The sequence below is a fragment of the Nicotiana attenuata genome, chromosome 6 (assembly GCF_001879085.1).
Source record: "Nicotiana attenuata strain UT chromosome 6, NIATTr2, whole genome shotgun sequence".
Classification (NCBI taxonomy): Eukaryota; Viridiplantae; Streptophyta; class Magnoliopsida; order Solanales; family Solanaceae; genus Nicotiana; species Nicotiana attenuata.
In genome coordinates, this window is record NC_031994.1 from 76,883,654 (window position 1) to 76,897,578 (window position 13,925).

The 13,925-nt window shown below is 31.6% G+C and overlaps 2 protein-coding genes across 4 annotated transcripts; both read left to right on the forward strand.

The window, feature by feature from the left end:
* Positions 2,281-7,097, forward strand: LOC109228324 (ER membrane protein complex subunit 7 homolog). 3 transcript variants are annotated; one of them, XM_019393473.1, is made up of 8 exons: positions 2,281-2,363; positions 2,669-2,790; positions 3,692-3,735; positions 4,498-4,606; positions 5,336-5,399; positions 5,487-5,603; positions 5,697-5,805; positions 6,696-7,097. In XM_019393473.1, the coding sequence occupies exons 2-8, from the start codon at positions 2,714-2,716 to the stop codon at positions 6,809-6,811; spliced, it is 636 nt and encodes a 211-aa protein (XP_019249018.1). In that variant the 5' UTR covers positions 2,281-2,363; positions 2,669-2,713; the 3' UTR covers positions 6,812-7,097. The 3 variants fall into 3 exon arrangements, with proteins under 3 accessions (XP_019249018.1, XP_019249020.1, XP_019249019.1); XM_019393474.1 differs by lacking the exon at positions 2,281-2,363 and adding an exon at positions 2,396-2,465; XM_019393475.1 differs by lacking the exon at positions 5,336-5,399 and having other exon boundaries at positions 5,468-5,603.
* Positions 10,644-12,109, forward strand: LOC109227256. Its single transcript, XM_019392346.1, has 2 exons — positions 10,644-11,760; positions 11,821-12,109. Exon 1 carries the CDS (start codon positions 10,697-10,699, stop codon positions 11,714-11,716), a length of 1,020 nt encoding a protein of 339 aa, XP_019247891.1. The 5' UTR covers positions 10,644-10,696; the 3' UTR covers positions 11,717-11,760; positions 11,821-12,109.

Below are 13,925 nucleotides of genomic sequence, written 5' to 3' on the forward strand. Positions count from 1 at the left end.
TCATATCAATCTTTTACTCTTTGAAAATAAAATTTATGGTGGATAAAATTATAATTAAGATTAAATATTCAAAACAAGAGATGAACTAATATTAAGATCTAAATTAACGTAGAATAAATTATTTTTTATGTTAAAATCAAATAATTAAATCTTTTAACTAATTATTTAGCAAGAGAATCCAATGCAATTATTTTTTTATAAATTCATCATATGAGTAAAATTCTTATTCAAGTTACAAAAAAAAATTTTAGGGTGCATAAATTTATCCCATAAAAAGAGCATTAGAACACAAAGTAAAATGTTAGTATATTATCAAGAAACAAAATGCTATACAAGTGTCTGAGGAAGCACAATCAAAGCTAAATCCTACGCAAGAACAAGTTTTCGAGACTATATTATAAAGAGCCAACACAGGTATAACGGGATTATTCTTTGTAGATGCCTCCGGTGGAATCGAAATAATATTTCTATATCATGCATTATTTGCAAATATCATATCAAGATGTATGACATTGTTAGCAATTAGCAAGTGCTATACCAACAACGATTTTATTGTGAGACCACCCACTTTAGATTTGATATACCTCTTCAAACAACTTAAATAACCATCATAAATATATCAAAGCAGAGCAATGATGCTAAATTTATAAAGAAAGCAAAATTGATAATATGGCATGAAGCACTTATGGCTAAGTGTCACATGATCGAAATAATTGATCGGAGTTCTAGAGATATATTGGATATTAGTGAATCGTTTGGTGAAGAATTAATAGTTTAGGATGTGATTTCTGTCAAGTACTGCCAGTAGTTCCAAAATCGACAAAAGCAGAGACTGTAAAAGCTAGCTTGCCAAAGTTATACTTCTGACCTCAAACAAAAAGAAAATTCAACTGACATGAAATATAAAGTAAGAAGAGACCCAGTATTCAGTGTCTTCTTGCTTCGTGTCGGAAACGAAGAAGACCATCCAATAAAGGATGATTCTAAACACTTGGTTATCAATCTCAATGGTAATAATAGTGCATTTAATAAGAGAAATATTTCTATCATTAGATTAAAATGCAATTTGTACAAATCGCATGATAGAATTAAAAAGATATCTTAGCTAGCAGAAATAAATATGTTGATCAATTAAATAAAAGGTTGATTGCAGAATTTTATTGTAAAAACAAAATGTTTTTCAGTTTTTGACTCAGCAGAAAATGATACCAATAATTACAACCAAGAATAATACTTAAATAATTTAATACCAAATGGCCTTCTACCATACATGTCTGTTGTCAAGTTTCTTATTTCTTACGTATGTTAGTGTCACCGTATATATAATAGAATAAGTTAAAATTGATCTTCCATTGTATATTGGTTAATTTTGAAGGAAAATATGCCTGTCATGCTACTAAAAAACTTAAATACGCTGAGTAGCTTATGTAATAGCACACAGATGGTATATAGAAGTTTTGACAATAACGTCACACATGCAAAAATTATGATACTGGTTAATGTGCTTCGAAGTATATTCTTATCCCTGAATTCAACTTTCGTCTTCCGAAACTAAGGAATATCCTTTTAAATTTGTGTGAAAATAATTTTTAGTATGTTTATGTTTTACAAATATAATAAATAAAGCAAGGACAAACATCCTAAATATTGTTATCACAATATATTTTCTTGCACGAACAACTGTATGTTGCACTTTCAAGAGGGATATAAAGATCGATAATAAGAGTTATGATTAAGGCAGAACAATCAACGCATTAGGCTGAAACATACAAAAAAAATATTGTCCACAAAGAAGTGTTCGTTAAGATACCATCACAATAAATACTTTTAAACTATAATATATAATTATCTAACTAACATGACAAAATTGATCATTTGTGTAAATTTTGATGATGTCCTTTTATTTTAAATTCATGTATTATGCTAATGTAATAGTATTTTTCGGCATTTAGATGATTGTTGTATTATTATACATAAAATTACTCTCATTAATTAAATTTTATTGTTCCTTTATATAAACAAAAATTTAAATCATCACCTGCCATTATTAACGTGCAACGCACGTTCATAGATACTAGTACGTAGAAAACATGGCAATAAGTTCCCATTTGATAGTTTATATATAGTAGCCCTCGTGCCTAAAATTTTCTTAGCCAACATGTAATTGGACAAAATTTAATGGATAGTAAATATTTGAAGGTCTATATTGCAAAGAACCAAAATCCTAGTTAGACACGGTCACTTGGGTAAAAACTTGTTTAAACCAAACTAAATATGGTTATCATAAAATCATAGTTATTACTTAACAATAATAAATTAGCATTGTAAATATCTCTCTGCGGGTTAGTTTTATCGTCACTTGAGTAAGATGCCCTTCGTGCTTCTCAATCTTTTTCCAAATAAAAATTACTGCATGGTTTTATGAGAAAATTAAATTTGCATAAGCTTTGTATTTACCCTCTTAGGTCAGATATTAGAAACATAATCTTGATGATTTGCACCTCAGAAGCGCAAAAGATGAAAGAATTAATTTTTTTTTTTAAAATAACAGTATTAACAATATCCATATCTTCTAACCCTATAAGAAATTAAAAACAATTTTTTTTTCCTGTTTTGTGAAAAATTCTTGCTCAGAATTAATTTTCCCTTTTTCTTTTTCCTTGCTTAGGGGACATTCTTGTTCAGTATTTGTTGGCACAGAAAGAAAGCCCCAATGGCAGTGACAAGCAGTTGGATGCCACCAATTTTTATTCTTCAGTTCTTCTTTTTATGCTCTCTTATTATTTCTGGGTAATTTTTACCTTCACATTATACGTACCCATAAATTTGCATGCATGTAAAAATAGACTTAATTCAGAGAAATTACATCTTGGATCCTCAATTCCCCTGATTTGTACTATTTATTAAGCTTTTTATTCTTCAGTTCTTCTTCTTATGCTCTCTTATTTCTGGGTAATTTTTACATTATACGTACCCATAAATTTGCATGCATGTAAAAATAGATTTAATTCAGAGAAATTTTACATCTTGGATCCTCAATTCCCCTGATTTGTACTATTTATTAAGCTTGTTGATAAAAAAATAACACCAATTTGATTATTTTCCCACATAGCATGTCATGATGTGTTGAGTTGTGTCCCACATCGCTGGGGTATGGGTATCTTGGTCTCCTTGTATGATCTTGAGCAATCCTCACCTCACAAGCTAGCTTTTGGGATTGGGTTAGGCCCAAGGTTCATTCTTATCAGAGCCAGGCCCATCCCGATTTTGTTGTTACCGATGTTAGGCCCCATTTATATTGTCACGCTCCAGTTGCAGCCCTGGCGTGAGGGGGTGTTGAGTTGTGTCCCACCTCGGGTTATGGGTATCAAGCTTAAACACTAAATTAAGCTTCTAAGTTTAATCTCCATTTTAATTTTTGGTATTCTCTATGTTAGATGGGGAAAAATGTCAAAAAGTTTTGGTATCTTGGATCTTCAGTTTCCCTGTTTTGTATTTTTTATATCTTGTTAACAACAATTAAACCCCAACTGAATGATTTTTCCACAGCATGTGAGCAATGAATCTGAATATTTCAAATCTTAGCCTGTTTTGAATATTTAAAGATTATTACATCATATTAACACCATTTTATTATTTTATCCACATTTTCCTTGTTATGTTTTCATTATTAATTAATTTTAATTTGCAGGAATACTGATGGTTATACTGTGACGGCTAGAGTAAAAATTCCTGGTACATACTTGAATTTTGTTTTTCCCACCTTCCTCTTCCTAGTTATATTTTCAGAATACATAGAACTGTAGTCAGTATAAGCTTCATATTGGATGACATATCATTTATATCCTATTTATTGGCCAGTTTGACTAATCTGTTAGCTGAATATTTAATTTTAAGGAAAGATGGGCTATTTTAAACTAAAAATATATACTACATAGTACAATCAATAGTGAAGAAAAAATCCATTCAAGGAAAGTAGAAACCATTTGGGATGAATGACCCAACGTACTAATTAAACAACCATTTGGCAGAAAAAGTTATATTTTTGGTCAAATTTTCCAACTTTTTGTTAAGAAAGATAAGAGTTTTTCTACCTCTGTGTTCTATTAATTTCAGATTCTAGTGCTAAAGTTCTCCTTTTGTTGTAGAGATTCACTTCGCTTCACTACTGTCAGAAGCGGATCTAGGATTTCTAGAACATGGGTGCATCACTAAAGAAAAGATAAAAAAAGTATCAAGTGGGAATTGATCCGTGTTTGTTTGAGTAAATAATTCAGTATTCAACCAAGTGCACCATTTAACCTTTTTGGAGCATGGGTGCCAACAAATAATATTAGAACAGTTTTAGAAATACATACATCAAATACCTAGTTTGACAAAGAGACCATAGATTCACGTGCCCCATATTTAAGCTACATGTCCGCCCTTGACTACGATGATGTTTTAGAACTTTTCCGCTGGTGATTTATTAACTTTTTTAACTTGGTTCTTTTATAGGCTTTAGCTTGAAAGGATCAGGTTTGTCAGCTAAAGCTTCAAATGTAAAAGTCATACTCAATGGTGGGCAAAGAGTTACTTTCCTGAGACCCGATGGATATTTCTCGTTGTATCCTTCCTATGACTCCATGTCTTAAGTCAGTCTTCATATTTGATATCTTAGTTTAAGAATCTTGATTAAACTATATATTGTTATGACTTCTTTTGCTTCTTCAACTGAACATTTACTGGTGTTACATTCCACTCTGTAAGAAAAGAAAAACCCTTCACAATGTATTTTCACTGTTTTTGTGCTTAGTTTTCTTGTATGATCTGTTTGCGAAAAGTTTGACTAAGTGAATTGGAGTTTAAATGTGAGTGGTTAGCTTCCTAGGCTGCTTTGATTGTATTTTATGTTGTTTGCTCAAACTTGGACCCTATTGGCTGACAACTTATAGAAGATCAAGAAAAAAGAAAATAGATAGGTGGCCGACTAGTGATATAATTGGTGTTTTCATCACAATACTTTTCAGATATAATTGAGTTGACTTCATTTCTTAGCACTAGCAAAATAACTTAGTGATTCATGTTGTTTATCGCATATTTGCTGCTAGCCATACGCTTAAGCATTGTGAGTTACTTGACCTCTTTTCTGCTTTGTCGCTTTTATTGGCCTTCTGTCATAATCCTGTTTCTTTTACTTTTTGATGTTTTAGTCTGTTCATTCTATTTCGCTTGTCATTTTCTCTAAATCTTTAAGCTCGTGGATAGCATGGAAACTTGAATGTTACTTCTTTTTGCAAAGGTTGTGAGAAGAGATTGTTGTTATCTATATAAAATTCCTTAACCGTAGGAATAGCCATAATGTGTCAGCAGGAACACATCTCATTGAGGTGTCTGCAATTGGCTACTTCTTTTCTCCAGTGAGCTTCTCTACCACCATCTGCTTAAATCTTGATCAATTTTCCTTAAAAGGATTTATATGCTTCAGATCCCTTTCTGGATTTCAGGTCCGAGTTGATGTTAGTGCCAGAAATCCAGGTAAGGTTCAAGCAGCGTTAACCGAGAATAGGAGGAGTCTGATTGAACTGGTTTTGGAGCCATTGAGTGAGGAGCAGTATTATGAGGTCAGACTTTGATCCCTATTTTCCCCTTTCCGTTTTATTCTTCTTCTTTTCTCTAATTTTCTTTCCAAACAACTGAGTGAATTTCTCTTGCAGATAAAGGAACCATTCTCCATTATGTCACTGGTGAAAACTCCAGTAGGCCTGATGATTGGATTTACGCTGTTTGTAATGTTTCTGATGCCAAAATTAGCAGAAAATATGGGTGAGTGTGCTCTATTTTTTTCACCAAAATGAAGTTGGCTACACATGCAATAGGGTGGTAAATCCACAATGCAGTTCCAATTATCCATCCATAATGCTAGAGTTTTGTGCTTTGCGATTAATATGTGGTTCACTAGGGATTAGTATCCGATGGTATCTATGCGATTTTATCCATTTTACCTATCAATCTCTGATTTTCTTGATTGAATTGGATGGCTTTACAAACATTTTTCTTTTCTTCTTTTCTAAGTTGATAAGCGATGACCTTAAGGTGTTTTAGAGTACTATTCCGCGTTACATGAGATACAGTTAAACTTGAATTGAGTGCAGTAGTATGTGACAAGGTGAAAGAAACACAAGAACAAAAACACGGATAGGAAGGTACTCGAGGCCGATTGACAGGAGAGGGAAAAAAGCTTACAATGTTGTTTGCATTACTATAATGACCTTACTGATCCTTTCTAGCTGTCAAAAAGTTCCTTACAAATTTTATTCCTGGATCTTGTTCCCCTTGGATGAATTAAATATTAATCCAACCCTTTACAATCCATAAGGTGTGGATGACTTATTTTCATCCACGTCTTTTTCTCCGATTTTCATCCATGCTCAATTAATCCTATTTGATCTGTCAAAATCCGTCATCCTCTTTGCACCCATTGTTTGCAGATCAAGTGTTACATTGATGCTATAAGAGGTAGACTCTGTTGGTAAACCTATATTCTCTTCTGTACAGCATAGAGTTAAGTGATCATGAGACGAAACTCTATTGCTTGCATTTCCTGAAGTTACTTTAACTTTTTGGTTCTTGATTTATTGCCATTCCGCTGCTAGATCAAACAGACATTACATAAGATTTATCGCGCTAATGTGCTGATCTTTTTTACGTGGCAGATCCTGAAGAAATAAGACGAACACAAGAGGAAATGAGAAACCAAGGAGTTCCAACTCTTTCAAGCTTATTGCCTCGGGCTCAAAGAGCAGCAACTAGAGAGTCGAGACAGGATTAAGAACTCTGAAAATCCTCTGCTAGAAAGGGATATTCTTCGTTTCCATTCTATGGAAATGCTGAAAACTTAGTTTCAACAATCCATCTCAAACTTTCTGAACTTTCTGAGTACGTACCATCATTAGTTCCTTTTATCACATGCAAAGATCCTACATTTCCTTTTTGGTTAAAGTTGTAGGCCTCTGTTATCAGGTTTAAGCGTCGATTATCCTAAAAAAAATTTAATATTTTATTGCATGTAATCCAATGCCAATATTATTGTTATCTCAACGTAAAATTTCGCACAACTAATAGAGTACCTGGTTTGCCACATAAATTCAGTATTGTTAATTTTTTTTCTAAAATTAATCTCGAAACAAATTATATGGACCGTTGTTGGGTTTTCTAAAAATGGGAGCCACAAGAAGATTAAAAGTATTGATTGAAAATATTTCTCTTTTTTAATTAAACATAGAGGGTATTAAATAGCCAACTTGAGAACGTAATCTGCCGAAAAATCTGCGTAACAAGAATTCAAAAAAAGCTAAAATATCTCAATCAGCCAAAAAATCTATATAGAAATTTAAATTCAAAAAGTAGATTCATCAGCATGCTAAAAAAGCGCAACAGTAACTGAAGCAAATGTTCAACATTCCTCCTTTGCTTCAGTTGCTGAAATCTAAAAAAATCATCCACATCAATTACTGCTTCTGTTGTTTGTGCGTGCGGAATGTGTTGAGTGTCTTTGAACTTGCACATTTTTTAACATGGCCTGTTGTTTGCAATATCCACATATTGCATGAGGTCTCCACCTGCAAATTTTTTCAAAGTGTATTTTTTTTTTGCAGTATTTGTAAAGAGAATATTTGACCTTTTCTTTTACGTTTTGTGCATAAAAAGCACGTTCAATAACTATATCTTGTCTAAATGTTCTTCTTAATTTGTCTTGTGCTTGAAGAGTACTTATTAATTCTGCAACATAGATGGTAGGGAGATTTTTAGACTCTTTTAAAAGAAAAAATTCCGGACTTGAATCTCTCTAGAATCGTCACTAGAATTTTTTCTACTATCCTGTCATCTTCGAAATCCTCGCCAAGCAACTTGATTCTATTAACAATAGAAGAAATCGCGTCAGAATACCTAGGGATAGTCTCGTCTTCTTGCATCCTAAGAAATTTAAAATTCCTTTTCAAATTCAGAATCTGCATTTATGTAATTTGACTCGATCACTTCCTTGGTATTCCCTTTTGAGCTTTTCCCAAACTTTTTTTTGTTGTCTCACATGCAATGATTTTAGAAAATTAAATCTTTAATTGATTTGAATTACAATTTTCGTTTTGTATTTTTTGGTTCTCTTTTGAACGGGATTTAATTTGGGAAAGGGTAGGATTTAGAGGGAGTGATTGTAATCTATCTTCCATTATAACTTACCATAGATCATAGGTTTTAACATATAATTTCATTTTCACCGACCAAATCTGATAATTTTCATGAGTGAAAAATGATGGAGCACCAAAGAGAGACTGTTTCTTGGTATGATTGAAAAACAAATTTAAAAATGGAAATTGGTTAAAAATAATTTGAAACGGCTGTTTGGAAGAGCTCACAAATACCGTAAGATCAATGAGGCTCTGATACCACCATTGACTTTTTTAAAAATTGGAGCCGCAAGAAGATTAAAATTATTAGTTGAAAATGTCTCTCCCTTTTATTAAACATAGAGGCTTTAAATAGCCAACTTGGTAACATAATCTGCAGAAAAATCTGCATAACAAGAATTCAAAAAAGTTAAAATATCTCAGCAAACCAAAAAATAACAGAAATTTAAATTCAAAAAGTAAAATCATCTAAAACTAAGCAACTTATTAGGCTAAAATAAATACAGTAGTAACTGTAGTAAATATTCAACAACCATACGTAATTTAAGATAATAATTCTTATTATTTCCACAACATATTCCGGAAGAGGAAATGTTTACAATGAATGTGATTAGGGGTGGCGAAATAGGTAAAACAAAACAAGTAACCACCCATATTATCCGCTAAAATATGGGTTGGATAATGAACATTTTAAAAACGGATCAAATACAGATATTACACATATTATCCACATTTTAAATGGGTAACCACCAGTTATCCATAGGTAATAAAGTCAAAACCTCCCCCAAAAGTATTTTCGCCCCCTTTTACCCCAAAAGCACACAACAGGATCAAATGTATAATTCATTAGGCACATTGTTCTGTTGAATTGATTATAATAAAATGTGTGAATCATGTCAAAAGATAAATGGATAATGTTATTGACCAGCGTAATTAATATCTCGTAGTGAATAACTTTTGTTAAGAGTGTTTAGCGCGAAGATATAATTATCTTTTTAACTGAACTTTTGATTTATTAATATCACCAACCATTAGTAGTTGGTGGAGATGCAATATTAGCTACGATTTCGAATGAATTAGTATTTGTATTAGAAAATCCATTAAAACATCTAATTATTTAATTGCGAACTCAATAATTAAAACAAGCTACTATTAAGCACGTTCAGAACCCATAAGTTTCAAATTATGACTCCATCCCTGTCAATAATCCTAAGGTTTGTCTAAGGTCGTGTTGTTTTATCTCTTTCAAACTCGCTCGTCTTTTATTTTTATTTTACACCAAATTATTAGTGTGTCCTTGAGCCCAGGGTCTTCAAAAACAGTCTTTCTACCTTCAAGAGGTGAGGGTAAGGTATGCCCATATATTATATCCTTCACATACCTCGCTCGTGTGATTATACAAAGTATGTTGTTATTGTTGTTTGTTGTACCAAATTATTAGTGCAATATTTAAGAAGAAAAAAGAGCAATTAATTGTACTCTTTTTAGATAGTATTTTTCCGTTAATGCGGGGGTTCAACAGTAGAGTGGTACAGGAATGAATTTTGTACATGTAGTTGATGGCTGTCAATTGTATCTTCCTCCATTTTGCTTGATGATCAACTGGGTCACTGAACAGTTAAGGCTAATGTGAGGTCATGAACGGATAATACGGTTAATTATCCGCCGGTTAATCCGTTTTTTTTCCGTATTAAATATATCGTTCGGGTCGAATATTTTACCCGTTTTTTGTATTACCCATTTTTATCTGACCCGTCTATTTGCCACCCCTAAATGTGATAGAGATAAGATCGAGAATCGAAGAAAGTAAAGAATTAGAGATAAGCATTTTTATTTGGTGTTAAAGAGCAACTCCGATGAGGAATATCTATAAAGAAAAAAATGGAGTACTAACAGATTGTGAGATAGAAGTGAATCTAATACCAAATGAATCTTACGTCCTGCCACTTACGTCTTCACTATTACGTCATCTTTGCAACGACTATATAAGCGGCTTATGTTAATGCAATGTACGGTTTATTACACTGTAAACACTAATTAGGTACATTTTTTTTAAAAATATTATCAAGTCACTGAAATGATAATTACATGTAACCATCTATTAAAGTACACTAATAGGGTAAAAGTATTTTAATTTCAATTGGCAGTTATATATACTGTATAACATTAAAATTCAAATGAGTTTAAGATTTATTGTATTAGGACAATGTATATTTTTTTTAACGTATAAGTATAACAATTATTTACACAATTACTACTATAATTTAAACCTTCGTACTTAATTTAATTATTAGGATAATTCTCATCATCTTCATTATGGATCACTCATTTTCTTCAGTCCAAGCCATTTGGATAATATGGCTGATTATTCTCAGAACTTGATTCCGCGTCCAATTTAAGCAAAGAATCATATATGACTAGCTTTGATATAATTACCTCTTACAAAAACTGCTATAAATACTCTAATAATATGGACCGAAGGAAATCCAAGAAAAAGTAAAAAGAAAACAAAAACAAAAAAGCAAAAAATGAACGAGGACTTACCATTCATGTCTACTACAGTAGCACCCATCACTTGCGTAGCTAAAAGTAGCACACGATTGAACTCATGTAGTTCATCCTTAAATAGGAAAGATGATGATGATGACAGTGCTTCTGAATTTCCAAGAATGATTCGTAACTCTAATCAGTTACGTGCTAATTCAGTTCATAATCCTCGTCGTCCTGTTGTAGATTATTCTGAAAGTGAAGATGAAGGACAGGCTCAGTGGTTTAACCATAACAAGCCACCTCGTTCCACGAATGATATTTCATCACTTTTAAGAATGATGCTCAACCTCAGACAAGGTGCTGGTGCTGGTGCTGGTTCTTATGCTGGTCGTACTTCCCAACTGATTATTAACCAGAATCGTCGTCCTGTTGTGGATTATTCAGATACTGATGACGAAGTGATATCAGCTCACTACAGGCAGATTAAACACTTTAGCCATCCACATGCCTTGAACAAGTACGACGTTGAACGAGACGATGAAATTAAGTGCAAAGTCTGCGGGCTGCAACTTGTTGGCTCAGCTTATGGTTGTCAACCTTGTCAATTTTACCTACACGTTTCGTGCTTCGATCTGCCCCAAAAGATTAAGCATGATTCTCATCCTGCTCATCCTTTGACCCTTCGATATCCTTCATACTACAAGAACTGTGGAAAAAGTTGTGATGCTTGTTGTGAGGATATACGACGAAGTTTTCTATACTGTTGTGATCCTTGCAATTTTGATCTTCATGTTACTTGTGCTACCTTATATAGCATTGCGAAGAGAGCTGATTCACCAAAGGATACTCTTCGACTTTATTACTCGTTTCCTCTCAATGACAACAATCATATGCATTGGATTGCACGATGCAATGTTTGTAACAAGAAGGTGTCTAAGGAAGGTTGGTTGTATTACAGTAGGGATACTGGCTATATTGCACATATCAAGTGTGCTAAAGGTGCTAAAGTTGGGGTTTCTTGGATTAAAGAGAGACTTAATATGCTTAAAGTTAAGTAGAAGTATGTGAGAGGATTGATATATATATATATATATATATATATATATATATATATATATATATATATATATATATATATATATATATATATATATATATATATGGCTGACCAAGTGCTTGAAAATATATATAGGGTTATGCATGCATGTTGTTAAAATAAGGTTTTCTTGCACTGGCAGCCTATGAAATAAGCCCAGGATTGTGCTCTATCTAGTAGAATTGGTGGCCTGTGATGAGGCATAGGTTGTCTACAATAGCCACCATATGTATATATCTGATGCAATAACGTATAGTATAACAAAAAGAAAAAACGAAAAAAAAAAAAAAAGGAATGTCGACGATCTTAACTCGTCAGCTATGATTAATAAATAAGCTGTGTGTTTATTAGACAAGTTTATTTTCTGTTTTTTGCAAATTTTTTTAATTCTCTCAAAAGGGAGTACGAAATTACCTATCTTTGTTCTGTTAGTAATTAACAAAGATTATTATTCTATGTGCACTGGAAATTTACACTTTTAGAAGGCACATAAGATGGTCGAGGTGCTCAATATCCGAAAGAGTGATTTTAGAAATAATTTTGGGTTTCGGTCCGAGCTTACATAAAGAGAAAGAGAAAAAAAAAGGAAAAGAAAAATAACTTTAAACTATTTTATTCACTAATCAAAATTACACAGGACTCTATACGTTAAAATACTATTAACAGATTAAAGAACCTCTTTTGGTATATATATATATATATATATATATATATATATATATGTATGTGTGTGTGTGTGTTTTGGCAAGTCAATTACTCAAATGGTCAATCAACTATCCCAAATTACCTCCTAAAGTCAATTTTCTTTCGTTTGTAACAACAAAGACACTGAATTATGCCTATTGCACTCATAAGGTCACTCATCTAGATTTTTCAAAATTTGGATTGTCAAATACCTAATTTACCTTCTAAATTATAAACGATGATCTTCTTTTTATTTTTAAAAACCTTTTTAGTATTAACAACAAAAATTCAATAAATTTATTTAAACAATTCAGAATGAAAGAAAATAAAAGTTGTAAAATATATATTCCATGTACAGAATATAAAATATTTATTTAAATAAAGGTATTTTTATAATATATGTTATATATTCTTGAAAATTATGCTTAATTATATTATTATGTTTCTACCAACTTTCCGACAACACAAAGTTATGTCACCGGAAAGCGGGGGGATTATCCGTATAGGGTAAAATATGTTATGTTAAGTCGTGCATGGAATATATATAATATAATTGAGCATAATTTTTAAGAATATATAATCAATGTTATAAAAATACCTTTAATTAAATAATTATTTTTATATTACCTGCATGGAATATATATTTTACAACCTTTATTTTCTTTCATTCTAAATTATGTAAATAAATTTTTAAATTTTTTTTGTTAATACTAAAATTATTTGCTAGCAAATTATTCTTATTAACTTTTTTACTATGCTCATTATTTTGGTATTCAAGCATTATATATGCTTAAATACTTTTTATTTTTTAATTTATAAATAATTTTTATTTATTCTATAGGTAAGTTAATAATGTAAATTAAAAAGGAAAAAAATCATAATATTAAAAAGTTTTTAAAAAAATAAAAGAACATAAATGTTTAATATTTAGAGGGTAAAATAGGTTTTGACAATCAAAATTTGGAAAATCTAGTTGAGGGACCTTCCGAGTGCAATATGTATAGTTCAATGACTTTGTTGTGAAAGAAAAATGACTTTATAAGATAATTAAATAGTTGAGTGACCATTTGCCTAATGGACTCAAGTTTTGACCGAAAGAACAAAAAGTTCTAGATTAAATGTGGGACGATTTAATAGTACTTCTTTCATTCCTTTTCAATCAAAGAAGACTTAAGAGAGAGGGGAGCAACGTGAAGTTGTCTCAAAGGTTGAGAAAATGATTTAAAAGGAGTGATGTGAGTCTGTACCAGAATGGTGAAATTAGTGGCACACTCAACATTTATTGAAGTAGTGTTGATTTATTATCATATTTTAACTTATAAGCGGTCTGACTTTGAAATAATAATAATTTCTTAGTTTTACCTTCAGTCATAAATTATTATTTACTTTATACTACCATTTTTAGGCGGGATAGGAATAATGTACATATACGTTATTTTTTAAATATTATTTAAGCTATATAAAATAATTTTTTTACGCGAAACGCA